The sequence below is a fragment of the Canis lupus genome, chromosome 6, assembly GCF_048164855.1.
Source record: "Canis lupus baileyi chromosome 6, mCanLup2.hap1, whole genome shotgun sequence".
NCBI classification, from domain to species: domain Eukaryota; kingdom Metazoa; phylum Chordata; class Mammalia; order Carnivora; family Canidae; genus Canis; species Canis lupus.
Window position 1 is genome coordinate 61,175,713 of NC_132843.1, and position 27,884 is coordinate 61,203,596.

The following is a 27,884-nucleotide window of genomic DNA, read 5'->3' on the forward strand; positions in this document are numbered from 1 at the left end:
TGGCTCCCTGCAGGAAGCCTGCTTCTCCCTCTGCCTGCCTCTCTTTCTGTCTCTCATGAATTAATAAATGTAAAAAAAAAAAAATCCTAAGCCTAGAATTGCACGATTGATAAAATTTCTATGTTAGAAATACAGTAAACAGGTCTTTTCATATAATTTAGCCAAAAATATAAAGCTCTAATATCTGTGATATCATCTAGTCTAGTTTTTTCTTTTACACTGCTGTGGCAGAAAGCACAAATCCTGGAACAAAATCCATTTATTTTGTGTTTCTCAAATATATTATGAACATCCTGAAAACAGCAGGACAATTTGTGTGAATCATGAAATCTAGTCACTAGGCCTCTGCATTTTCATGTGTCACATTGAAAATAAAGGACTCAAGGCTGGGAGACTTGTTGAAAAGCAGATTTGTGGAAGGTGAGTTTTCTGATTGATGTATCTCCTATTTTGTAGGAAAGCATTGATAAAGTATGCTGTGTTATATAGAACACTCTATTCCAGAAATGCAGGTTGCTTAACAGCATAGATTTAGTTTTAGGATAACACCTCAACACTTCAGAAAAAAACCCAGTACCCATTAGAAATCACACCCCTTTCCCATACTCCCACAGCCCTAGGCAACTACTAACCTGCTGTCTCTTTAGTTTTGCCTATTTGGGGCATTTCATATAAATGTCATATAATATGTGGTTATTTGTGTTGTGTTGTTTCCTTTGCTATGCAGAAGGTTTTTAGTTTCATGCAATCCCACTTGTTTATTTTTGCTTTTGTTGCTTATGCCTTTGGTTTTATAGCCAACAAACTATTGCCAAAACCAGTATCCTAAAGCTTTTCTCCTATATTTTCTTCTAGGAGATTTGTAGTTCCAGGTCTCAGGTTTTTAAGTCTTTAATCCGTTTTGGGTCAGTTTTTGTGTATAGTGTAAAATAAAGGTCTAATTTCATTCATTTGCCTATGGATATCTAGTTTTCCCAGCATCATATGTTGAAGAGACTGTCCTTTCCCCATTGTGTAATCTTGGCACTATTATCAAAGATCGGTTGACTGAGTATGTGTTTTCATTTTTGGGCTCTCAATTTTATTCTTTTGGTCTATATGTCTGCTATATGCCAGTCCTATAATGTTTTTTTATTACTGTGACTTTTTAGTATATTTTGAAATCAGGAAGGGTGATCCCTCCTTTTTTCCCTCTTTAAGATTGCTTTGGCTCTTTGTGGTTTCATATGAATTTTAGGATTGTTTTTCTATTTTTGTAAAAAAATGGTATTGTCATTTTGATAGGAATTGCTTTGAAACTGTTGATCACTTTGGGTAGTATGGAAATTTTAATATTCTTCCAGTCCATGAATATGGAATATCTTTGCATTTATTTATATCTTCTTCCATCAGTGTTTTATAGTTTTCACTGTACAGGTATTTTACCTCCTTAGTTGAATTGTTCCTTGGTATTTTATTCTTTTTGATACTATTGTGAATGGGATTGTTTTCTTAATTTCCTTTTCAGGTAATATCTACACCCAATGTGGGGCTCTAACTCAACCGACCCTTGAGATCAGCCCCTAGAGTTGCATGCTCTACCAACTGAGCCAGCCAGGCACCACTTTTTTTTTTTTTTCCTTTTCAAGTAGTTCATTTTTAGCATATTGAAATGCCACTGATTTTTGTTGACATTTGAGTATTCTCCTTATTAGTCTAGCTAAAGGTTTGTAAATTTTATTTATAGCTTCAAAAAGCTAGCTCTTGGTTTCATTGTTTTTTTCCCCCCTATTCTCTATTTCATTTATTTTTACCCTAATTTCTGTTATTTCATATGTTCTAACTTTGGCCTCAATTTGTTCTTTTTTTAATTCTTTTTTTTATATAAAGGTTTTATTTATTTATTAGAGAGAGAGGGGGAGAGATTGCATGCATGAGATCATGAGTGGGAGGGGAAGGGCAGAGGGAGAAGCCGACTGCCCTGCTGAGCAGGGGGCCAGACCTGGAGCTCCATTCCAGGACTCTGGGACCATGACCTGAGCCAAAGGCAGATGCTTAACTGACTGAGCCACCCAGACATCCCCCCCTTTTTTAATTCTTTAGGGTAAAAAGTTAAGTTGTTTGTGATTCTTCTTTATTCATGTAGGCATTTACTGCTGTAAACATACCTTTGTCCACATTTGCCCAGGTCATGGTCTCAGGGTTCTGGGATGGAGCTCCATGCTTGGCTCCCTGATCAGAGAGTTCGTTGCTCCTTCTGACACTTCCCACCTGCACTCCCCGACTCACCACTTGTGCTTTCTTGGTTCTCATTGTGATGTTTCCCCTGATTTTTGGTATGCTGTTTTCATTTGTCTCAGGATATTTTCTAGTTTCCTTTTAATTTCTTTTTTGGCCCATTGGCTGTTCAGGAATATGTTTTTTATTTTCGCAGGTTGCTAAATTTAATCTTCCTTTTTGATGGATATTTTCCCTGAGTGTTGAATTTTAGGGTGGCAATTTTTTTCTTTCAACTCTTTGAAGGTGTCATACTATTATGTTCTGGCTTTGGTTAAATTGTCAGCTGTCACATCATTGCTCCATTGATAGTGATGTCTTTTTTCTCTGGCTTCTTTTAAGATTTTTCTGTCTTTTGCTTTAAGCTCTTTGATAATGATATATCTAGATGTAATTTCCTTTGAATTTATTCTGCTTGTGGTTCACTGAGCTTATTGAAGAAGATTGATGCCCTTCATCAATTTTAGAAAATTCTGGCCTATTTATGTAATCAAATACTGCTTTTCCCTCATTATCGCCCTCCTGTTGGCATTCCAGTTATCCACGTGCCAGCACTTTGGCCGAATCCCACATGCCTGTTGGGCTCTTTTCTCATGTTTACATTCTTTTTTCTTTCTTTCCCCTGTGTCTCAGTTTGGAGATTTTCTATTGATTTTTCCAGAATACTAATCCTGTCATCTGTGGGATCCATTCTGCTGCTAAACCCACACATTGAATTCTTTTTTTTTTAATAAATTAATTTTTTATTGGTGTTCAATTTACCAACATACAGAATAACACCCAGTGCTCATCCCGTCAAGTGTCCCCCTCAGTGCCCGTCACCCATTCACCCCCACCCCCCGCCCTCCTCCTCTCCCACCACCCCTAGTTCGTTTCCCAGAGTTAGGAGTCTTTATGTTCTGTCTCTCTTTCTGATATTTCCCACACATTTCTTCTCCCTTCCCCTATATTCCCTTTCACTATTATTTATATTCCCCAAATGAATGAGAACATACACTGTTTGTCCTTCTCCGATTGACTTACTTCACTCAGCCACACATTGAATTCTTAATTTCAAACATTTTTCAGTTCTAGAATGCCCATTTGATTTTTTTAAAAATAAATTTGAATTCTCTGTTTAAACTCTCCACAATTTTTTTTGTTACTTTCTCTATATTCTTGATCATGTTAATCATAATTACTTTACATTTTTATTCAGATAATGCCAGTATCTGAATCATCTTTGGGTACGTTCTCCCTCCCCCCACCCCATATTTGATCTTGTTCTTTGATCCTGTTTTTTTAGCATTATTGGAGGGGAGGAGAAAATGGGAAGCATACCTCATGGGTTTTTTTTTTATTTAATTTTTGACGTTATGGATAAAAAATTGTAGAGGCTCTGGATGAGTTATCTTCCTCCAAGGCAGGTTGAGTTGTCTTGTGGCTGGCAAATACCAGCCAGTCTAATAACACGTATTGAGGTTTGGTTTTAGGCTTTGTTAGGATTGCTGTATTTTCCTTTTGTCCTTACTTACTCTTAACACAGAATCCTTTGGGAATCTCAGCTGAAACCCTTGGTGGGGCTCAGACTCTATCCTCTGTCTCCTCAGCTTTATAAGGTATAATTCATATTCCATATAGTTACTCATTTAAGGCATACAGTTTAGTGGCTTTTAGTATATTCATTAGTCCACTAACCTATTGTGCATTTGTCACCACAAAGCAATTGTAGAACATTTTCATTATCACCCAAGGAAACCCTGTATCCCTGAGTTGATACACTATCAGACAACTGCTCATCTACATTCTGTCTCCATCGATTTGCTTATTCTTAAGGACATTGCATATTACTGGAATCAATAGAGTATGTGACCTTTTGTGTCTGCTTTCTACCATAATATTCTCAGGGTTGATCATGTATCAGTACTTTATTTCTTTTTGTGGCTGAATAATCTATTGTATGGAGAGATCACATTTTATTTATCCATTCGTCAGCTGATGGACGTTTGAGTTGTTTTCAGTTTCTTGCTATTATGAATAATGCTGCTGTGCCATTCATATACATGTTTTTATGTAAACATATGTTTTAAATTTTATAAGGTACATACTTAGGAGTAGAGTTGCTAAGCCATATGGCAACTCTTTAATGTTTTGAGGAGTTGCCAGACTTTCCCAAATAGACGTTTCTACCAGCCATATAAGAGTGTTCCAGTTTGTCTATGTCCTTGCCGGTACTGTTAGATCTATTTTTTAAAAAATCATAGCCATCCTAGTGGGTATGAAGTTGTGTGTTATTGTGGTTTGGGGCTATGCTTTTGATTGGATATGTTAATCATGTTTCTTGAAAGTCAGTCATTTACCTCTAGTTCCATAAGATGTATTTTCAAATAACTGTGATGGAGGCAGTCATAACTAAAGAGACCTAAATCTGGTAGAATGATACTTCTCAAACTATAATGTGTCTAGATTCCCTTAGAATCTTGTGAAAGTGCAGATTCTGATTAAGCAAATTTGGCTGCGGACACAGGTTCTGCGTATCTAACAAGCTCCCAGGTGATACTCCTGGATGGCAAACCACACTTTGAGCAGCAAGGCTGGAGAACACTCTTTGGAGAAAGAACCGTGATTGTCAATTAAGTGCTCAAGTTGACTGCAGGCACTTGCTTTCAGAATGTCATACAAATTTAGAGAGCATTCACCTGTGTTTTTTTTTTCCCCCCCCAGATTAAGAAGCTATCAGAATGCATCTTAAATATGTTCTAACAATGCATCTTTCTTCAAAATCATATTTGTGAGGGAAGAAAAAGGATATAGCCTTAAAAATTTGTTTCTGATTTCATTTTTTGTTAAACTACTGAAAATAGCAGGGCGTAAACACTTGGTCTGGGTTCTGTGAAGTCAAGGCCTTAGCCTCACCACAGACTAAAGTCTATAGGTTTGTACATGTTACCTTTTGGAGCTTCAGTGTTTCCATCAGCAAAGACCTATTTAGATAGTGATCTTTCAGTTCTGTAGCTTTATCCTATTAATATATTTACCTAACTTTGAAGCTTTATTGAAAGAACTCACTAATGTTCAGCTTCATTCTGACTGAGAATAACCTTACAGAGGATAACTGAAGCACGCATGAGTTGCATAAACCAAGTAAAAATTGGAATCTGGACCTTTGATTTCCTAAAGTAGTATATTGTGTGGCCAGTATAGCTATTTGGAATTTGAGTTTCATTTTTGCTGTCAAAAGAAAGGCTACACACATATCCCTTTGCACACTGCATAACCATATAAACCACATTCATGCCAGCCATATTTGAAAATGAGGAATTTTTTTGTTATGGAATAAAAAAGGAATGCCAACTGATACTAAATGTCTACTACATATATGCCTGAAGGACATTCAAAGCTTCCATTTTCTGTTTGTATAATTACTGGTTCAGTTCACTCAGGGCAGATCCCAGACTGTCGGCAGCCTGGATGGGATTGGGCTCACCTTAGTCATAGTAATGCCAGCTAACATCACAGAAGAGAAATGCTAAGTTACCATGGAGTGTATCTACTTCAGCAATGACTGTATGGTAGGATATAGGATCTAATGGTTAAAATTTGATGTTCTGTTCACTTAACTTCAAATTTAGTCTCCATATGGGACGTTCCTCTTTTTCTCTCAAACCCTGGTTCTTAATACTCCATTTTGTCTCATCTTCTGAGGAGCCTGCCTTTAACTACTTTGTGTTCTCCTTAGTGTGCACACTGCAGATTGAGGGTAGTGCCTCTATTCATGGCTGGCAGTGGGACATACACTATTTCCCTGAGGACAGTGAGCTTAGGGACAGGGATTCTATCCTATAGGGAGGTGTTGAGGTGGGTCCGAGAGAACACGGACTGGGCTGAGTTCCCATCTCTGCTTTGTCACCTACTGGTTGACACTGGATAACTCAGCCTCCTGTGAAAAGCATCATGCTAGGTGAAAGGACCATAGTAAGGAAGACCTGACCCCTAAGCTGGAGCGGTCATGCTGAAATTTAAATGAAGAAACCTGTACAGATAACCTGGTAGTGTGCTGACAGTGAGTGTGCACTGTGTTTTCCTGCATTTCTATTTCCCACCACTCTTCCTCAGCTCTGTGCGGCAGCTTTCACTACCATATTTGCTCATAATGCATATTCAGTCAGTGTGTCTTGAATTGATGGTCACTAAGTTAGAAAAGGACTTGTTTTTTTCTAGAGAGTAACTAGGTTCTTAAAAGTGAGTAGTTTTATTAAGTATGATATGAAAAATACTTGTACATAACTAATGAACCCAAACAGGGTTCATTCTTCCTGTTATACTGACAATTACCTTACCTGCTTTGCCCTACTTTTTCCATACTGCAGCAGCCAAACTTAGAAAGTTCTTCGGATTCTCCCACATTGCCCAAGTTGGAGGAGTTCTACATTTCTCTGGTCGAGTCACAGCAGTCAGCAGAAGGGAGTCAGTTTGAGCCTAGTAGCATTCAGACTCAGGTGAAGCAAATGCAGCTGTCCACAGCAGCCCTCAGCACAACTCCTGCGGCAGTTGATTCTCCAGAAAAACACTCTGGTTCAGGTAGGTTAACATATAACTGACAAATACAGTGGTTTGTCATGCTGCTAACTTGAAAAAATTGCTGACTTTAGCATTTGTCTCAAGTCCTTACACTATTTCTGGGGTCAATTGTTCCCTTCTATTTTTCCATTCCTTTTTTTTTTTTCTCAGTTTGGTTGAGTTAGTGTTACATACAGTAGAATTTGTCAGTTTTTGAGTGTATGGTTCTGTGAGTTTTGACATAGGTATGCTAGTCTTGTAACCACATGGTTGTGGCATAGAACAAATCCACCAGTTCTTTGCATCTCTCTGCAGTCATTCCCTCACCTTGCTTACTGGTTTCGGGCATGTTACTTTCTCTTTTCTAGAATTTCATAGAGAATCATACATTATATAATTTTTAAGTCTGACCTTCTTCACGTAGCATGATGTTTTAGAGATTCATTTATGTTGTTGCCAGTGTCAAAAGTTCTTATAAACAGATTTGAACCATTATGAAAAAAAGCTGCGAACATTCACATATAGCTCTTTGTGTAGACATACTTAGTACATACCAAGAAGTAGAATTGCTGGTCACATGATCACTACATGATTAACTTTTTAAGAACTGCCAGTTTTCCAAAGTGGCTCTTCCATTTTTTTTTTTATTCGCACCAGTAATATATGAAAGTTCTGATTGCTCCATATCCTTGCCAACATGGTATTATCAATCTTCTAAAATTTTGCCATCCTCATATGTGTGTAGTGGTATCTTACTGTGGTTTTAATTTATATTTCTCTCTGTCAGTGAGGTTAGCCATCTTTTCATGTGCTTATATGTAATCTATAGATATTCTTTAGTGAGTTGCATGATCAAGTATATGCTCACTTTTTTGGATTGCCATCTTTTCATTGATTTGTAAAAATTCTTTATTCTGGACACAAAAGCTTTGTCAGATATGTACATCTCTGTGTGTGTGTGTATCTCACAAATATTTTCAAGTGTGTGACTTCTTTAACAGCATCTTTGGAAGAATAAGTTTTCATTTTGATGAAATCTGATTTTTTTTGTGTGTGTCCTGTTTAGAAATATTTCCTAACCCAAGTACCTGATTTGCTCTTACCTTTTTTTTTTTTGTGAAAGTTCTATAGTTTTAGGTCTTTTTTTTTTTTTTTTTTTTTTTTTTTAGTTTTAGGTCTTAAAATTATATCTGTGATCCAATTTGTTAATTTTTTAGTTATTGTGTACATTAATATTATGGTATGTAAGTATCAGTGATTATTTTGATTGCATATAAATATTCAGTTTTGTTGAAAAGGCTATCCTTTTTTAAATTGCCTCATAGCTTTGTCAAAAGTTAGTAGGCTGTATATGTGAGGGCCTATTTCTGGACTTTCTATTATATTTTAATGGTCTCTATATGTTTATATACCACTGCCTTGATTAGTGTGGCTTTATATGTCTTGAAATCATACAGTTTTGTGCCCTCCTTCCTCCCCATCACATATTTAATCCCCCCTCCACCTTCTGGTAACCAGTTTTTTTTTTCTTTCAAGTTTTTATTTATTTATTTGATTATTTATTTAAAGGTTTTATTTATTTGAGAGAGAGAGAGAGAGCATGAGTAGGGAGGGGGAGAAGGAGATGGAGAGTTTCCGGTTTACAATTTAGTGATTCAGCTCTTCTGTATGTCACCCAGAGTGTTCATCACAAGTGCACTCCTCAATCCCTATCACATGTTTTACCGATTCCCCCGCCCACCTCCCTCTGGTGACCATCATTTCTAAAGAGTCTGTTTCTTGGTTTGCTTATCTCTTTCTCTCCTTATGCTCCTTTGTTTTTATTTCTCAAATTTCACATGAGTGAAATTAGATGGTACATATCTTTCTCCTGCTGACTTATTTCAGGTCACATAATCCTGTCTGGCTCCATCTATGTCATCACAAAAGGCAAGATTTCATTTTTCTTATGGCTGAGTAATATTTCATTATATGTGTGTGTGTGTGTGTGTGTGCGTACGCACGTGTGTGTGTGTGTATGTGTATACACATACATACACACTACACATCACATCTTTCAGTCCGTGGACGACGCTTGGGCTGTTTCCATAATTTGGCTATTGTTGATAATGCTGCTATAAACGTCAGGGTGCATGTATCCTTTTGAGTTAGTATTTTTGTATTCTTTGGATAAATACCTAGTAGTACAATTGCTGGATCATAGGGTAGTTCTATTTTTAACTTTTTGAAGAACCTCCATACTGTTTTCCAGAGTGCTGCAGCAGATTGCATTTCCACCAATAGTGTGAGAGGGTTCCCCTTTCTTCATATCCTTGCCAACACCTGTTGTTTTATGTATTACTGATTTTAACCACTTTGACGGGTATGAGGTGATATGACATTGTAGTTTTGATTTACATTTCCCTGATGATCAGTGATAATGAGCGTCTTTTCATATGTCTATTGGCCATCTGTATGTCTTCTTTGGAAAAATGTTTATTCATGTCTTCTGCCCATTTTTTAATTGGATTATTCATTTTTTTGGGTGCCGAGTTGTATAAGTTCTTTATGCATTTTGGATACTTCATCCTTTATCAGAGATGTCATTTGCAAGTATCTTCTCCCATTCCATAAGGTGCCTTTTAGTTTGTTGATTGTTTACACCTTTGATGTGCAGAAGCTTTTTATTTTGAAGTCCCAGTAGTTTATTTTTGCTTTTGTTTCCCTTGCCTCCGTAGACATATCTAGAAAGAACTTGCTATGGCCAGTGTCAAAGAGGATACTGCACGTGTTCTTCTCTAGCTAGATTTCTAGCTGCCTCTTCTCTGGTACTTTCCTCCCACAAATTCCAGACACCTTGGCCTCCATGAATTCTAGACTTATCTTTTAAGCCCAGTAAGATCTCCAGGTGCAGTTTGAATTCTCCCTTCTTGTACTGAAGCCTGGAAGCTATTTTTCAGCCATGAATAAGGCCCTCATAGGTCTCACTTCATTTGTTTCCTTTCTCTTAGGGATTACTGTCTTGCATGCTTGTTGTTCAGTGTATGAAAGCTGCTGTTCCATACATTTTGTTCAGTTTTCCAGTTGTTTAAAATAGGAGAGATGGTTTTTCAGTCCCTGTTGAATTAACATCATATTTAGAAGCAGTTTTGCTACTCTTTTAAATTCTTTGATCATGATACCTTGCTTTCATATATTTATACCTTTTAAAATCTGAACTTGCCAAATCTTTATGTAAAACCACTTATTTTATTAGAACTCACTCGTTCTTTTCCTCTCTAGTGGGCATTAATTATAGCTTTATGATCAGAGTTTTACTTTTTGGAATACCCTGTCAAATTCTCCTTGAATGTAGTAATTCATCACAAATGTACAGAACATATACCACATGCTACTATGTTAGTTACTAAAAATGCAAAGATGAATAAACATTTTAAACATCCTGAATAAACATAAAGGATTATGCCTGTATTTTCTCTAGATTTTTTGAAATCTGTGTTTTTAAGGTCTAGAGCAGTACTTTTCAAATGTAATCATGCTGGTGCCAGTTTGCGAAATGTTTGTGTTGATGGACAACACATTAGCACATTATGTAGCTCCTGTGTTTTTGTTTTTTTGTTTTTTTGTTTTTTAATGCAGAACTTTCTTGAAGGAAGCAGTGTGTTTGCTTAGATGGTGGCAAAAGCTTCTTCTCTCATTGTAGGCAAGTAAAAAAAGAGTTAACAGATCAGTTGCTTCAGTAGCACTGGTCTGGAGTACATGTGTGACAATGCCCAGCATTCCCTTCCTTGGTTATTTGGAATTTTTGGCATTGGAGTTCCAAGATTTATTTCATTTAAAAGATTCTTCTTAGTTAAAACTAATTCCTAAGGAATTTATTTTATGGCTGATAACTGTCTTTTGGAACTTCTTACAAACATCTTGGTCAGTTTTGTTTTTACACTGGTACAGACTAAAATTGAAACCACTGTGACAATAGAAAGCACCTGTGAGACACCATTGTGGTCACTGCTGGAAAGAAAGAGGACTCTTCCCTGGAATTGAAATTATACCCTATTTATTTTTATGATGTCCTAGAAAGAAATTTTCCCTTCTCGGTTCATAAGTACATTCCCCCCTTATTCTGACAAGGATTTATTTCCTCTCCGTTCCGCATTCTCATTTCCTTTCCATTTGTTGACTGGTTTCTGAGTCTTACCTCTCTAATTATAACAGAAGAATGTCACTATCTGACAGAAGATGATTGTCACACAAATTAGTAAAGATCTAGAATGGGAAAGTGAAGACAATGAGCATGAGAACCCCTTGAAAAGACTTGTGTTTTCTTTCTTTTTCAGTGGAGAGCTCTCCAGAGAGCCTAAAGAATGATTTCTCTAGTAGCCATGCTATTACAGTATTCAAAGATAAGAGTCATGGAGCCATGGACCAGCTCTCTTTGATTTTGTCTCCTGAGCACCAAATTTCCCAGAAGCTCTACATTCCTCGGAGTACAGCCACTGCTGCCTTAGGAGCTGCTGCACGGTTAGCCACCTCCAGGAGACTCTTACACTGGTATCCCAGTGTGAAAAGGATGGAAGCATGAGGGAGGAAGTAGGGGAGAAAATAAACCAGGTGCTTTAGGGCCTGGTGATTTCCCAAGGCCTGAACAAGGAGGAGGTTTTGAGACAAAACACTTTTTTTTAGTTGATGCCTTTGTTTTTCCGTGTGACTATATGTTAACTTTTATTATGCTAACAGTCCACTTTGTTGTGTAAGTATTGATATGTAATATTTTAATTTTTATTGACAATGTTTCTTATTCTGCATAGTTTTTTTCACCTTAGTTTAATGTAGTAGCTTAAAGGAGTTTTTATTTTTATTGTTTTTGTGTGTGTGTGTGTGTTTCTATAAATGTTTTTCTTGTACATATCATGACTGATAAATGAAAACTGAAAAACTAATGTTTTGTGATGCATATTTAGCAAGACAAAAATGATCTCAGATCCTTATCTCCAGAAAAAGGATGTCTGAATTGTAAGGCTGCGTTTTCTTTCTCATTTGAAATTTTCTATATTATAGAGATGATCCAGGGCTCCAATTCTTACCATTATTATTTCTTTGAAATGCTAGGATCAGTGAGAAAATCCACATCCTGAAGCGTTAGTCATGTAAACACTTTTACATTTAAAAAAAATTAAGTGGTCTTTTCAGCACAGGCAGTTTCCTGGTGGCTAAAAACAAAATTCTAGAGACTAGTTCTTGAAACTTGGCTGTGCCATTTCTTTAGGCCTCACAGTTCCCAGGAGGGTCAGTGTTTAAGTGTCTGTAGGATATGGTGTTCTCTGAAGTTAAATTATGTGAAACACCATATAGCTCAAAGTATGAACCATCAAGAACAAATGAGACCTTTGGAAAGGTGAAATTAAAGAATGTAAGTGGTACTAATTTAAATTCTTTGTGATGATATACCAGATTTATCCCCAAATTAAAGAAATCCAATACAGAAGCATTTTTTAGAAGTAAAATCTGAGAAAGAGCTGTGAATTACTTGTTTGCTACATCTAACTTGATTCTCACCTTCTGGGCCCCTCCCTCCTTTAAGGTCTCCTCTGTCAGGATTACATGGCAGAGCTGGCCCTGATTTATGCTCTTTGTACAATAAGGAGTTCGTCCTTTTCTCAACTACTTAATCAGCAAAATGTCCACTAAGGAAGAGAATGAGATGAAAATAAATAGGAAGTACATTTAAATTTAGACTATTACTGGCTGAAACTTCTTTCTTAGTATTAAGCAATCATGAAACCAAGTTAAATCTGAAGTTTCTAAATTCTGGTAGGTTTTGGTTTAAAAACCTTAAAGAAAACATATTTAATGCAATAAAATTTAAAAATCCAGATTTACCTTAAATTCCAATGTAAGAATTATGATATTCTAATTGACCAAAAAAAAGTAATTTGGAAATATCACTGATAGTTGACCCAGCAGAAGGAACAGGTTCCCATTTGGGTGTTTTTTATTTTATATCAGGCATCTTTATTGGAGAAGACAGTTGGAAAGTTATAGGAAGGGCCAATGAACAGTTAAATATCATATGACAGTTAAATATCATTTATGATACTCAGCCATGATACAACCTGGAAAAGTTCTGTTTTTCATGTAGGTTTAAGTAATTATCTACAATTTGTTTTTAAAGAAGAAAATTCATTTTGGAATTATGCTTCTTAGAATTCTTCCTTTATTTTTTTTCTTAAGATTTATTTTTTATTCATGAGAGACACAGAGAGAGAGGCAGAGACATAGGCAGAGAGAGAAGCTGGCTCCACACAGGGAGCCTGACAGGGGACTCTATCCCCGGACCAGGATCATGCCCTGAGCCAAAGGTAGATGCTCAACTGCTGAGCCACCCAGGCATCCCGAATTCTTCCTTTAAAGAAGAAACCATGTTTGAATAATATACTTCACTTCTCCAGATGGGCTCTCATTGGGTTTGGGACAAAGTGAATTTGGTAGAAGCAGTATTTACATATTTAGTAGGTCATACCATAACTCTGTCAATAGCATGAGCTATCAGGAGGAACTCTGCGAATGCCAGGTAACCTGACAGCGACTAATTTTACACTTTGCCAGTTAGATGTGGGGTTATGGAATCACTGTTCTAATAAGGCTCTTTCATAATCCTATCCATTTGCAAATGACCAGATAATCATTTTAGACAGAGGCATCTCAAACTAATGAGTGTCAATACAGTTTGAATGAAGCCTCTTCAGATATTAATAGTTAACTTCCTGAGTGAGCAGAGTGAAGAATGAACCTCTGAGAAGCTTGTACATATTTTGACTACTTGGCTTTGACTAAGACAGCTGATCCTGCTATGTGTTTTCCTGCCTTCTTCCATAGATGGGTCTTGCTTGGTAGTTAACTAAAATAGCCCAAAGCATCAAAAAGTGTAGATCATTTGAACTTGAGTAAATAGATTCAGGTATATGGGCAGGAATAACAATAAGAAGTGTTAAAAAGATAGAAAAAAAAAAGATACATAGATGCTCTGTAGGTTAGGGTTAAGTTAACTATATTTTATTGTCTAAAAAGATGGGTTGATGTATATTGTACTTGGAATTGTCCCCCTCCCCATATTTTTGTCGTTAAGGATCCATTAGAAGTAATAGAATTCCCCCAAGAAGTGTTGATTGGGAAGTGGGAGTTTGAGTGTGTGAGAGGGAATGGGGATGAGAACATAAAGGAAAATGCTGGTTATAAACTCTTTAGATATGGAAGAGGGAGTAGCTTTACTGACAGCCACTCAGGTTTTAAATCAGTGGCTCATAGCAAAGACCTGTCTCCTATCTAAATACCTACCATGGGATTTCAAAAGAGAGGCTCTTCCAGCTGCAGTCAGCTATGACTGTTACCCACCCTCTGACTCTCACACATCTGAGAAGCCAGTTGCCCATTACAAGGCATGGCGAAAACCAGAGGCTTCTACCTACAGACTCTTTCTAACCTGGGGACTTAGAATTACAGAGTTCTGATCTAGAGGGGACCTTAGATGAAGAAATTTGAAGCCTAGAAAGACTGATTTGTCCATGGTCACAGGCCTTAAAGTCCCTATCTGCTGAGACCTCACTCAGCACCCTATCTACAGGAAAATATTGCAACTGTCTTATGTAGTTTAAATGATTTGATGCCAGAAGACATAGTTTGGTAAGTAAGTCCAAAAGAATAGTGGTTCTGATAGCTGGGCACAAACCCCTGGTGTTGGGAGGGGAGAGAGATTGATTTACAAGATCTTGTCATCTGGAATGTGGCTAGCTTAAATAACAGTGGGCCAATTCTGTGGCCAAAGAGTCTAAATAGGGTGGGGGACATAGTAAGGGATGGGAAACCAACATCTTCTGAAGCTTCCTACTGACGTTTATACACAGGTGGCAAGACTTTTCTAACTTTTGATATCTTTTCAGAATTAAATTCATCATATATATATATATATATATATATATATACACACACACACACACACACACAATGTCATGGACAGCATTAATCATAATTTTGCAGGAGCCATCACTAAGACATTTAAAACTTTTTAATATCCTGTAGCCCATTCAGATCTTAATGTTTTCCAAGATGCCAGCCAGGGTGCATAGCAACTCTGTCTAGATTCTTTGAAGATAGCCGTACTCCTAACAGTTAGGTATCATATGTCTCATTTAGTCAATTGCCAGTAAACCTAGGAAGTTTTTAGTGTCATTAGCCTACTGGAGCCAGAATACTTTAAATTCTGCCATTTTTAACTATGTAGACAAATTATTTTAACTTCTCAATCAAGGTTTTTCTCTAACATTTAGAATCCCAGTTGACTTGTATGCCACTTTTCACATGAAATTGAGTGTTTGACCCACTTGAGACTTGAGTGCAGAATTTATTCACCGCTAAAATTTCTTGGTTATAAGCATAGTTTTCAGGAAATACTTTTTTTTTTTTAAAGATTTATTTATTTATTCATTCAGAGAGAGAGCGAAGAGAGAGGCAGAGACACAGGCAGAAGGAGAAGCAGGCCCCATGCAGGAAGCCCGATGTGGGACTTGATCCCGGGTCTTCAGGATCACACCCCGGGCTGCAGGCGGCGCTAAACCGCTGCGCCAACGGGGCTGCCCTCAGGAAATACTTTTAACTTTTTGTTTGGTATAAACTTTGTTTTATATTTTGGTTAAAATTTTAAAAAATATTAATTTATGGAAAAATGTTTATAAGAAACATTGTTTACTTGATGACTATGTCTCAGTGCAATTTAGATAATTTGATGAGGAAACCAAACTTAGGACTGTTTCTCTGCTCTATTAACTTTTGTTATGGAACTAATGGAAAGTTACTGAGATCAAGGAATAATGATTGGCTTATCTTTGGAGTTTGTAACAGCGTTTTTTATTTATTTTATATATTTGGGAAGTTGGAATTTGTTTTGTGAAAAAAATGTCTAGGTGTTTTTTTGTAACTAGCTTTCTGTTATGATTCCGCAGGAATGAAAATTTCACTTAAATATGTGACCCAAAGAACTTAATTGACTAAAATATGAAATTTGCTTATATAGTTGTGCAAATAGAGATTTGACAGTTGTCTTGGCTAAAATATTTGTCCTCATTTTTGGCATGTCCTTTTTATTCTTGACCTTTGTAAACCTTGCTATGTTGTAGATAGACTCTTATTCCATGCAGTTGGAATTCATTCACACCAGAGCTACTTCTTAAGTAGCTGACAGCCACATTTTAGACCTGTTTTATTTCTCTTGTTGATAGCAACATGTCACAGCCTTCTAAGCCATGTTCCAGTGTCTTAAATTCTCTTCTGAGACTTTCCACGCACTGAATGCCAAACGTGGTCTCCACTTGCAGCTGTAATTCAGTGTTCTTTCAGCTGCTTGCTTGATCACCCAATTCCACATTCAGAGCCTTTGCTATAGTAGCTCTTCTGCCTGGAGCAGATTATTTCCAGGTGATTTCTCAAATGCCATTCAGGTGGTTTGGCACAACCTTATCCTTAATCTGTCATTCCATGGGACCATAAGTTAGCAACCAAAGTCACCTCGGTTCATTTCTTACTGCAACAAATGACTCCTTGACAGAAGTATCCTCTTTCTGCAATTGTCACTCATATGGTTGGATGAAAAATATCTTCTGATACCTTTTGGAGGAAAATACTTGTCAACTAAGTAAGACTGTGTGTGTGTACCAGGATATTGACTATTGAGCAAAGTATCCCCACAGGATGTTCCCTATTTCTTCCTCATGATACCTGTCTTCCTCTTTCCTAATGGATGCCTGTCTTCTCCTTTGCTTAGAAGGATGAAACTTAAACATGTATGATATGGACTAGAGTCAAAAGTTTACCCTTTCTTTTCCTAATTTCTATGACCCCTGAAACATATCCTACACTTTCTTCAACAGGATTTTCGAGGGATCGCCCTCCTCTGCTGCCAGTGTTCCCTACACCATCTGCTAGTTGCTTCAGATAAAAATTTAGGAGTAGAATCATCCTGACTGCTCCCTGCCCTTCATCCCTACATTCAATCCATATCAAATCCTGTCAAATTCTACCTCCTAAGTATCTCAGTAACCCACCTATTTTTCTGTAAATCTACTGCCATCGTGTTAGGCCAATCCACCTTCATGTCTTTTCTGGCATAGGGTAGATGTTCAGTAAGTAATTTTATTGAGTTAGATGAATGAGTAAACAGAATAGGATATGAGTAAGGTTCATTGAAATCTTGATCTTTTTTCTACAATGCTATGTTCTGAATATCAATAATACAGAGGGCTTTATTGGAAGGAGTCTAATCAAACACAAACATCCTACTTAAACTTTACATAAAATTGAATAAAGAGCATGTTCTCTAAGTAAGAGAACTGAGTAGAATGACCACATACTTTGTCTAGGTTATTTTTCTGCATAAACCATACTTAGTTATTTTTCTGGTTCGGTTTGTGAGAGAAAATGGCAAAAAAGAAAAGGCAGTTTGATACTTGCAGCTTCTCAGCAATCAACCTCTGTGGCCTCCTTGCAGAAAAGTTTGATTTGTCAAACTGGCTCCTTTTAGTTTATCGTTCTTTATTCGTGGAAGCCTACCTCTGACATCCCAGTTCATTTTCCAGAAAATCTTTCAGCACCACAGACCCAGTTTCAGTGATGAAACAAATGCATTTAAAAGTGCTCTTTATGGACAGCCCTGGTGGCTCGGCGGTTTAGCGCTGTCTTTAGCTCAAGGCCTGATCCTGGAGACCTGGGATGAGTCCCATGTTGGGTTCCTTGCATGTGTTCCCTCTGCCTGTGTCTCTGCCTCTCTCTCTCTCTGTCTCTCATTAATAAATAAATAGAATCTTTTTTTAAAAAAAAGTGCTCTTTAGGGATTTATACATTAGTTTGGACGTAAACTGCTTTTCCTGGACCTAGTTTGGTGCTAAATTGAGTTGTAAGGAGGGTGGGGCAGGTCTGTGGTGGTGCTGGACCCTGCCAAAGCGATGACTCCAGGGGCAAAGGGAAATGAAAGAAACCCAAGAATCTGTTCTCTTTACCAAGAGAACTCTCTTACCTTTTGTTTTTTTGGTGACTTTTCTGCCATTAATTCTTTGGAGATTAATGTTGTAATGTTTTCTGTTTTGAATTCAGTGTAGTGTGAGAACATGTGATTTAAAAACATTAATGCAACTAAAGAAATGAGCAGGGAAACTACTGCTAGTTTTAAATTTGTTCCCTGGTAAAAGTTAAATTATGGATTCCCACTGAAGAATAAAATGCTGGCGACTAACCATGACCAAGCATTACCGAGGCAGCAGGTAGGGCAGCAGTTTGCAAGCCTGGCCTTGTATCTTAATCACCCCGAGGAACGTTCGAAAACTTGCACAGCTTGGATCACATCTTCCCCCAAAGGTCCTGATTTAAGTGGTCTCCTATGGCTCAATGAGCAGGAAGGGCTCCGAACCAATGTGCAAGAGGATAATGTCAACTCTGTCCCGATTAGGACAAACCACTTGGATGCATGTCCTGCCTCTGGAATGGTGATTCTCAAGGCGGGGGGTGGGTGGTTTAGAGGAACAGATTGCCAGTGAGGACAGCACTTTTTCAGACTAGTCAGGCTACCAACTCAGCCCTGCCATCCATCTCCTTTGCCTTTTTGCCTCTCGCTAGTGGAGCTCAGCGTCCAGCCTCCCCTCCCTTCTCCCAGGCATACCTGATGCAGGGGGCCACTGAGACAGACTGGTGTGGGAATAAGAAGTTGAGAACTACTGTGCTTGAAGCAGCAGCATGACAGCCTACAGCAACTGATTTTTAAAAATTTTATCAAATTGTAATAATACAACATGAGGCTTATCCACTAAATATTTTCGGGAACACAATACAGTATTTACTAGAGGCCCAGGGATGTACAGCAGATCTCTAGAACTCCATCTTGAGTTATTGAAGCTTTAACCTCACTGATTAGCAACTCCCTATTTCCCACACACAGATCTTCATTTGATTGTCATATTCTTTTCTATCCCATGGTGGCACTTTCCCACTAAATCACATACTTGAATTGTGGTGGCCTTTCTTACCCCTCTCTCAGGAAGAGCCAAATGTTACGGCAGTCTGCGAAGTGTTGAAGCAACACACACAATGGTGGAGCCAGTGGTAACTTTATTGTTTGCTAACCGGACAGTAGTCATTTTATCTTGGATCCTTGATGTGAAATCTGAATAGAACTGAATTTCCGGATGTCCTTGGAAGGAGTCGGCAGGAATTTTAGGGTGATCTGGTGTTAGTAGAGGACTTTGGCTGAGGGCTTGTCTGTGATAGTGCTCAGGCTTTCCTTCAAGTGGACACACAGCTAAGCTTTCAGGAACAGCTGCTGAAATGGAGCGGAAGTACTGTGAGAAAACCCTGTAACAACTTTAATTTAGGGATTATGAACCTAGGATTCCTCTACTTGAATTGCTCCTCAGAGTAAAGTTGATGAAGGAAATAATGCACACTGGATTAAAAAAACAAAACTTTTTTTGTTCTAAAAGTGAAATGTGAAATGAAGCACTTTACAGAGTCAGTTTTGCCCTCTCATCACTGCCAGGTGGCGCTCGAGGACAGACGTTCTTTTGCCAAGCCCAGAGCCAAATCTTTACTCTTACACGGCACTGTAGGATTGCTGAGTTGGAAGTCCAACCTCTCTTTTTACTTGATAAAACAAGCTGAGTGACAAAGTGAATTTAGGTGGAGGGAATAAGGGTCTTAGAATAATTCTCATAGGGTGATCATCTTTCCCACAGTTTAAAATTTCTCCAATTTAGCCTTACATAAAGCTGCCTCTTACACAGCTTAGACTTTCCTGCTGCATGGCTCCTTTTTATCCTTGAAGGCAGTGGGGAGACACCAACAAGGCTCTACTCATATTTAGAAGTGACAACTACTAATTCTAACATGCTCTGTTGAAAAAATTTTAAGAAAAAAAAATCACCTTTCCATCTTTATTTTGTATTCTCCAGAGCCGACAGGTTCTGACCTGTTTATAAGTTTGTTATAGGGAAAAGAAAGCAAAATTCTTATACTTTAGGCACATCGTGAGTCTTTACATAAAGGGATTTTCTTATTCCAGTGCATTAAATTTTGGGTGTGTGTGTGTTTTCTGGGGGAAGGCTACTCAGATTCTCAGAAATGATTAAGAATGCCTGCAGGAATTCTACATTCTGTGTTTAAGACTGTATGCTCTCCAGGTCCTCCAGGGAGATGGAAAACAACCATTAGCCCTTGTGACTTCACTTTCAAGTGAAGACAAGCAAGATCCCTGGTGTAGAGAGTGGGTTTAACTTACAACGAGATCTTGAGTCAGTTAAAATAACTGTCACTTGTAGAGGGCTTTACACGTCGCAAAGCAGCAGAGACAGCTGCCATCAAAAGTTAATGAGTTTAGATCACATTAGCACAAGGATGTTATTACCCAAGACAGGAGATTATTTTGTAAGTTCTTCACCCTCTTCACTTCTGGGTGCACCGCCTTTACAAAAGGGGTAGACCAGTATTCATAAGAGAATTGCTTGAATGGTAAGAGCTTTATTGTGTTCATATAATGTGCCATAAGCTGTTTCAAGTGCTTTATGTAGATTATTTCATTTAATCATTACAACAGCACTACTCTCATTTTACAGATAGGGAACTTGAGTCATTGAAAGGTTGGCTATCTCACTATACTGTGCCAGAAATTAACACTGTGTCATAATAATTTTAATATAAAATTACTAAGTACTTTATGTTGTATCTTCTACATATTTTATTTAATTTTCACTGCATCCTTCTCTATTTTTTTTTTTTTTTATGAGAGGAGAAACCTGTAGCTCAGAAAATGAAATCACATTTAGTCAGTTGCAGGAACTAAATATGGCTGATTCCTCCAAAGAGTTATCTATATTGTCTTCCACTGTGCTTCTCCTATTCCCTCTTTAACCCACTCCAGTTCTGCCCACACCATTCTGCCAGAAGTGCTCCTGTTCTGGTATCCAGTGATCTCCACATAGCTGAATTCAGTAGTCAGCCCTCAGTCCTCACCTTGCCTAACCTGTCAGTATCATTTGGCACTCCTCTTCTTCAGGGACATCACAGTCTCTAGGGTTCCCTCTTCCTTGTTGGTCAGTTCTACACACCTCCTTTTCTGGCTCCTCCTCTTCACCTTGACCTCTCAATGCTGAAGGGCAGCAGTCCTCACTTTCTTGTTGAGCTCCTCCAGGCTTATGGCTTTAGTTACCATCTACATCCCAAAGATTTTATATTTATATTTATATCTTTAGCTGAGAGCTCTCTCCTGAGCTCCATACTCAAATTCCTCCATGGCGTTTCTGCTCAGATACCCAAATGCCATTTCAAACTTAGCCAGTCCAAAATGTCCCCCGACTTGTGCCCCAAACCACACCACCTCCAGAGTCTTCTGTAAAAATAGTGTGGCAACTCCTTCTGTCTACCTATGCAGACCAAAATCCTTGGAGTTATCACCAATTCTTCTTTCTCTCATACCCTGCACCTAGTGAGCCAGCAAATCCTACTGGCTACACCTTAAAAATGTATCTGGGGTTGCACCTCTTCCCACCACCCGCACTCCTACCACCTGGTCTGAATTGTGTTTAGCCTGGGTTACTTCAACAACTTCATCTAGCTCCCCCACTCCCTACATCGCTCGTTCCTCTGTTCTGTACAAAACAGCCAGGGAGAACCATTCAAACTCTTTAAGTCTACTGGAATCCCTCTTCTGCCCAAGACCCTCCAAGGGCCCCCAGTTTGCCTCAGAGTCCCTGCAATGGCATTCAAGTGGTGGTGTTGCTAGATAAAATGCAGGATGCCCAGTTCAATTTGGATTTCAGATAAACAGTTTTTTAGTATAAGTATGTCTCATGCAGTATTTGGGACATAATTGTACTTTTAAAATATTCATTATGGATCTGAAATTCAAATTAACTGGGAATCTATGTTTTTAGTTGCTAAATCTGCCAACAGTACTCACAAGGCCTTACATGACATGCCCCATTGCCTCTCTGACTTCATCTCTTACAATCTCCCCCTTGTTCACTACATTCCACCCACACTGACCATGCTTTCCTTGAATATAGTCGGGCAGCCCCCACCTTTGACTTTGTCTGGCTTTTCTCCTTCCACTATCTGAATCTTCTCACAGAAGTCATTTTGAAAATTATTGCTTAATCCCCTTGCTCCTGATCACCCTCTTTTTCCCCATAGCTCCTAACTTCTAATATAAGATATACCATTTTATTCTCTATTTATTGTTTGTTCGATCAACGAGGATTAAACTCCCCACAAGTGTGCTTTTTTAAAAAAATATTTTATTTATTCATGAGAAAGAGACATAGGCAGAGGGAGAAGCAGGCTTCCCACATGGAGCCTGACATGGGACTCAATCCCAGGACCCTGGGATCATGACCTGCTGAAGGCAGATGCTCAACCACTGAGCCACCCAGGTGTCCCTAGGCAAGTGTTTTTGTATGCTTTGCTCATTGAATCCTGAGAGGCTAAAACAACAGTGTATGATAAGTATTTGTTGAATGATTTCAAAAGCCTAGGTTTCTTTCCCTTGCATGATATATATCCCCTCTGTTTTTAACTTGTCTTAGGACAAATATTCGAAGAACCTGAGAGTGTAGAGCCTGGAGAGATGATTGCCTGAGGTGGAGAATGCACTTACATCCCAGCTGCAACATCCTTTTGTCCTGGGGGCATTCTGAATCAAGGCACAGGATTGTCCACATCTCTCTGCCTGGGCCTTGACCATGTCCCTGGACCCTCCACATTGCCCTCTATTTAACAAAAAAACTTGTTTCTTTTGTATGTGCTGATACTTATGCAAAACTCCAAGGATCCGAGTATAAATGAGATAGCTCCTACTTAGAAGGACCTTACAGTGAGGTTTCTGCCTGTCTGATTAAATGAAAGGGGATAGGGCCTGACTGGCCATATTTGCCCCTCTCCAAAGAAAGCTTCCAGGTGCCCTTTCTATCCCATCATCTTCCCCTAGGTTCTTTCCCCCTTTGACAACCCCCAAGAGAAAAGCCAAGCGAATATTAAGCAGGAGCAATGAGAAGAACATCTACTGTAACCTCTCTGTGACCCCGGTGCGGTAACTTGCACAGATAAATTAAAGCAAGCGCAGGAAGCCTGTTGGCGTCAGTCTCGAATGACGCCAACAGGAAGGTGGAGCAGGAGAGGGAGGATATGTGAGTGTACGCATGGGCACAGAGCAGATTTGCTGCTGAAAATCGTTGCCCTCTACCACATCCCAGGAGCAAAAATCATTACAACTAGGATAATAATGTTTACTCAATAGCTTTGTATAAATTTTCAACCTACCTTATTTCTGAACTATTATGATCCTGAATTATTGAGTAGAGAAATGACAGCCTTAATATGCAGTTGCTGACTAGAAAAATCTAGGACAGTCGCCGAAGTGTTGTAGTAACATGGTTCAAATGCATAAATTAGAAAGATGAGGAAAGAAGTGTCTTTGGGGGCAGGATAGTTTTCTCTCTTCCCCCCTGCATTCTAGGTGGACCATCAGCACGTATCTGTCACTAGATGAGAGGGCTCTCATTTTCTAATTCAATGAAAATTGATGATGGGTCTGTTTGACACAGGCTGTGTAACTTCCTGTTTCCATGGTATTAAATTTGTTAAAAGAGCTCATCCTTTACTAAAAGAAGATAGCTTCCTAGTGCAACCGACCAGGCATACAGGGGGAAGAAAAAAAAACAGGCCTTGGGATCAACTATTTGCCAGTAGCAAGAACTCGTTCTTTCTCTCTTGAAAGAAAATGATCAGATGTCAAGTAGAACTCAGGACACCTCCCAGGACAGCCCAGGGATGTGGAGGGAAGCCTGGACCCGGCGGATCTTCTAAGGCTGAACCAGCCTGGTTACACTGGCAGTGGGCCATTCTGATTGAGCATTCTCTCATTTTCATTTTCATTTCTTCTCTAACTTTGCTCAGTGTGTTCCATGACCAGCTAGAGTGCCCTGCCCAGCCCCCTAGCTTGGCAGCACTGACCCTGGGTGCACTTCTTAGAGTTAGTTCTTAGAGTTAGGATTTAGCCACTAGGCTCAAATTTACCCATTACTCTTAGTAACTATTAGTGTCAGAGTGAAATCTATGCTCCTGACTAAATCATCCCTGCCCCTCTTTTCTTCTTTACAGTGTATGTTAACAAGGGAGTGAATCTGCTCTCTGAGCACTTGCTTCAACAGCTTGAAGGTTTTCCCATCAGTCTTTATCTTTGGCTTAATATAATGCTTTCTCTTCCTTGGTAATAATATTCTATGAGGAAATATTTTAAACTTGTTTTGACATTGTTCATATATTATTCCTATTACCTTGATGAGGTGGGAATCTGGAAATAAGAGTTGAGTTGCAGGGATCCCTGGGTGGCACAGCAGTTTAGTGCCTGCCTTTGGCCCAGGGCGTGATCCTGGAGACCCCGAATCGAATCCCACGTCGGGCTCCCGGTGCATGGAGCCTGCTTCTCCCTCTGCCTATGTCTCTGCCTCTCTCTCTCTCTCTCTCTCTCTCTCTGTGACTATCATAAATAAAAACTAAAAAAAAAATTCCCAGAAAACTTGACTATCTAGTAATCCTTTGTGGAGTGCCTGCTTTATGGAGAGGCGATAAATGAATGAAGGAAATGAAGCTCTAAGTATCTAGGACCAAATAGGCACTTCTTAGATCCTATGTTTCAAAGTGATATGATATTGAGTTAATTCTCAAATTAACCAAAATCCTGAGAATTCTATCAAGGAGAAAACATTCCATTGACCCCCATCTCAGCTGAGTCAACTTTCAGTTCTTAATCAATCCTCCCCTGTTCCAGACAAATGTCAGTGAGTAAGTAGTTCCTCGTTTCTAATTTACTCATGTAGGGTGACATGAAGTATTATTTTAACTATGAAAAGATGTTAAATTTCTTCATCATGATATGCCAACAGTGAGGCAGTGAGGCAATCTGGAAGAAATGGATGCATTCCTAGAAGCTTATGAACTACCAAAACTGAAACAGGAAGAAATAGAAAACCTGAACAGACCCATAACGAGCAAGGAAATTGAAGCAGTAATAAAAAATCTCCCAAAAAACAACAGTCCAGGGCTGAAAGTCTTCCCAGGGGAATTCTACCAAACATTTAAAGAAGAACAAATACCTATTCTTCTGAAGCTGTTTCAAAAAATTGAAATGGAAGGAAAATGTCCAAACTCATTCCAGGAGGCCAACATTATCTTGATTCCAAAGCTAGACAAGGATGGCACCAAAAAGGAGAATTACAGACCAATATCCCTGATGAACATAGATGCCAAAATCTTCACCAAGATATTAGCCAATAGGGTCCGACAGTACATTAAAATGATTATTCACCATGACCAAGTGGGATTTATTCCTGGGCTACAAGGGTCATTCAGCATTTGCAAGTCAAAACAGCATTTTACATCGTATTAAAAAAAGAAAGGACAAGAACCATATGATCCTCTCAATAGATGCATAAAAACAGATTTGACAAAATACAGCATCCTTTCTTGATTAAAAATCTCCACAGTGTAGGGGTAGAGGGAACATACCTCAATATCATAAAGCCTTATACAAAAAGCCCACAGCAAATATCATCCTCAATGGGGAAATACTGAGAGCTTTCCCCCTAAGGTCAGGAACATGACAGGGATGTCTACTCTTAACCAATGTTCAACATAGTACTTAAAAGTCCTAGTTTCGGTAATGAGGCAACAAAAAGAAATAAAAGGTATTCAAGTTGGCATGGAAGAAGTCAAACTCTCACACTTCACACTTTGCAGATAGCATGATACCTTATGTCAAAAACCCAAAAGACTACTCTCAAATTATTAGAACTCATACAGGAATTCAGCAACATGCTAGGATATAAGATCAATGCACAGAAATCAGTTGCATTTCTATTCACTAACAATGAGACAGAAGAAAGAGAAATTGAGGAATTGATTCCATTTTTAATTACACCAAAACCATTAGATACCTAGGAATAAACCTAACCAAAGAGGTAAATAATCTGTATTCTAAAAACTACAGAACACTTATTAAAAGATATTGAGGAAGACAAAGAAATGGAAAAAAATTCCATGCTCATGGATTGGAAAAATATTGTTAGAATGCCAGTGCTACCCAGAACAATCTACACATTCAGTGCAATACCTATCAAAATGCCATTAACTTTTTTCCAAGAGCTGGGACAAATAATCCTAATATTTGTATGGAACAAGAAAAGATCCCGAATAGCCAAAGGAATGTTGAAAAAGAAAACTAAAACCAGTGGCATCACAATTCCAGACTTCAAGCTCTATTACAAAGTTGTAATCATCAAGACAGAATAGTACTGGCACAAAGACAGACACACAGATCAATGGAACAGAATAGGGAACCCAGAAATGGGCCCTCAACTCTATGGTCAACTCATCTTCAACAAAGCAGGAAAGAATATCCAATGAAAAACTACAGTCCCTTCAACAAATGGTGTTGGGAAAATTGGGTAGCCACACGTAGAAGAACGAAACTGGACTATTTTTTTACACCATACACAAAGGTCAACTCAAAATGGATGCAAGTGAGACAGGAATCCATCAAAATCCTAGAGAACACAGGCAGCAACCTCTGTGACCTCTGCTACAGCAACTTCTTTCTAGACCCATCTCCAAAGGCAAGGCAAACAAAAGCAAAAATGAACTACTGGGACTTCACCAAGATTAAAAGTTTCTGCACAGCAAAGGAAAGAGTCAACAAAACTTAAAGGCTGAGTAATTGGGTGGTAGGCATTAAGGGGGGACATGTGATGAGCCCTGGGTATAATATGCAACTGATGAATTGCTGAACTCTATGTCTTAAACTAATGATGTATATGTTGGCTATTTAAATTTAAATTTGTTTGTCATGTTACTAAAAAGTGTATAACACAAAAGTGAAAGATGATTGTTAGATTTTTTCCACTGTGTTAAATCTCCACCTCCTTCAAACACAGAGGACCCATTTTTTTAAAAATTTATTTTATTTATTTATGATAGGCACACAGTGAGAGAGAGAGGCAGAGACATAGGCAGAGGGAGAAGCAGGCTCCATGCACCAGGAGCCCGATGTGGGATTCAATCCCGGGTCTCCAGGATCACGCCCTGGGCCAAAGGCAGGCGCCAAACCACTGCGCCACCCAGGGATCCCCGTGAGGACCCATTTTTAAACTAAGGAATCAGTCTTAAGAGACATTAAAACCAAGTGTTAATAAATGTCTGGATATCTAATCCTCACCTCCTTTAGTAGTCAACATTTATTTGCTGAGGATCTTCTGTGTTCTGGGCATTGTGCTAGATGCTAAAGACAAAAGATTATTACTGTATTTATTTAAGGATTTCACAGTTTGGTGAGAGGGTGGACAGGATGAAGAGAACTTGCAGGTAAACAACCATAATAGGATGTGATAAGTGCTCTAGAGCATATACAGGGATCCTGGGCAGCATAGAAGGCTTGACCCAGCCTAGCTAGAGGGCAGTATATACTGCAGGGATTTTTTTTTTTTTTTTTTTTTTCAGAAGTTGCCACTTAAGCTGGGTTAGGTCATACACCTGTCTCTAGTTCCAGTGCATGAAGGTATTTCAAAAGCACTTAAAAGATCCTTCAAAAGCACAAAAGGAAGCAATGAGGCATTGGGAAATACATTCCAGTTGGCTGAGAAAAGAAACAAGTTAAATCAGTTTAAGGAAAATTACCCCAAACTTGTAGAGTCTAAAAGATGGGACCTTTCATGTTAAGCTAAGAGCATTTTCTAATAAGCCTACCAACCTTTATTTGCATAACTAATTATGGCCTAAACATTTTGCAAGTCTGTAAAATTTATAATGTGATTTTCTTTTCTGCCAGTATGAAGAGGATAACTCCATGGGTTATGTTTTTTTGTCCTTTGGAGCATTAACCAAAACTAACTTATTATTTCACTATTTCTTTTTTTTCTTCGTTCATTATAAGGACCTCATTTTCACATGGTCTTTGAAAATACCTTTGACGTCCTGCTGGTGTTATCATTAAGGAGTTCAATAAAACTTTGAAATGAGCTCACTGTTTT

General features: G+C 38.5%; 1 protein-coding gene across 6 annotated transcripts in view; it reads left to right on the forward strand.

The window, feature by feature from the left end:
- TDRD5 (tudor domain containing 5) overlaps positions 1-27,884 on the forward strand; it is a 108,975-nt gene that overhangs the window by 74,854 nt on the left and 6,237 nt on the right. For 5 of the 6 annotated variants that reach the window (XM_072830796.1, XM_072830795.1, XM_072830799.1 and 2 more), the window contains 2 exons: positions 6,606-6,816; positions 11,112-11,714. In XM_072830796.1, coding sequence (XP_072686897.1) covers positions 6,606-6,816; positions 11,112-11,356 — 456 coding nt within the window. In that variant the 3' untranslated portion in view covers positions 11,357-11,714. Of the gene's footprint in view, positions 1-6,605; positions 6,817-11,111; positions 11,715-27,884 lie in introns of those variants that run through there. The other variant, XM_072830798.1, reaches the window with a different exon arrangement.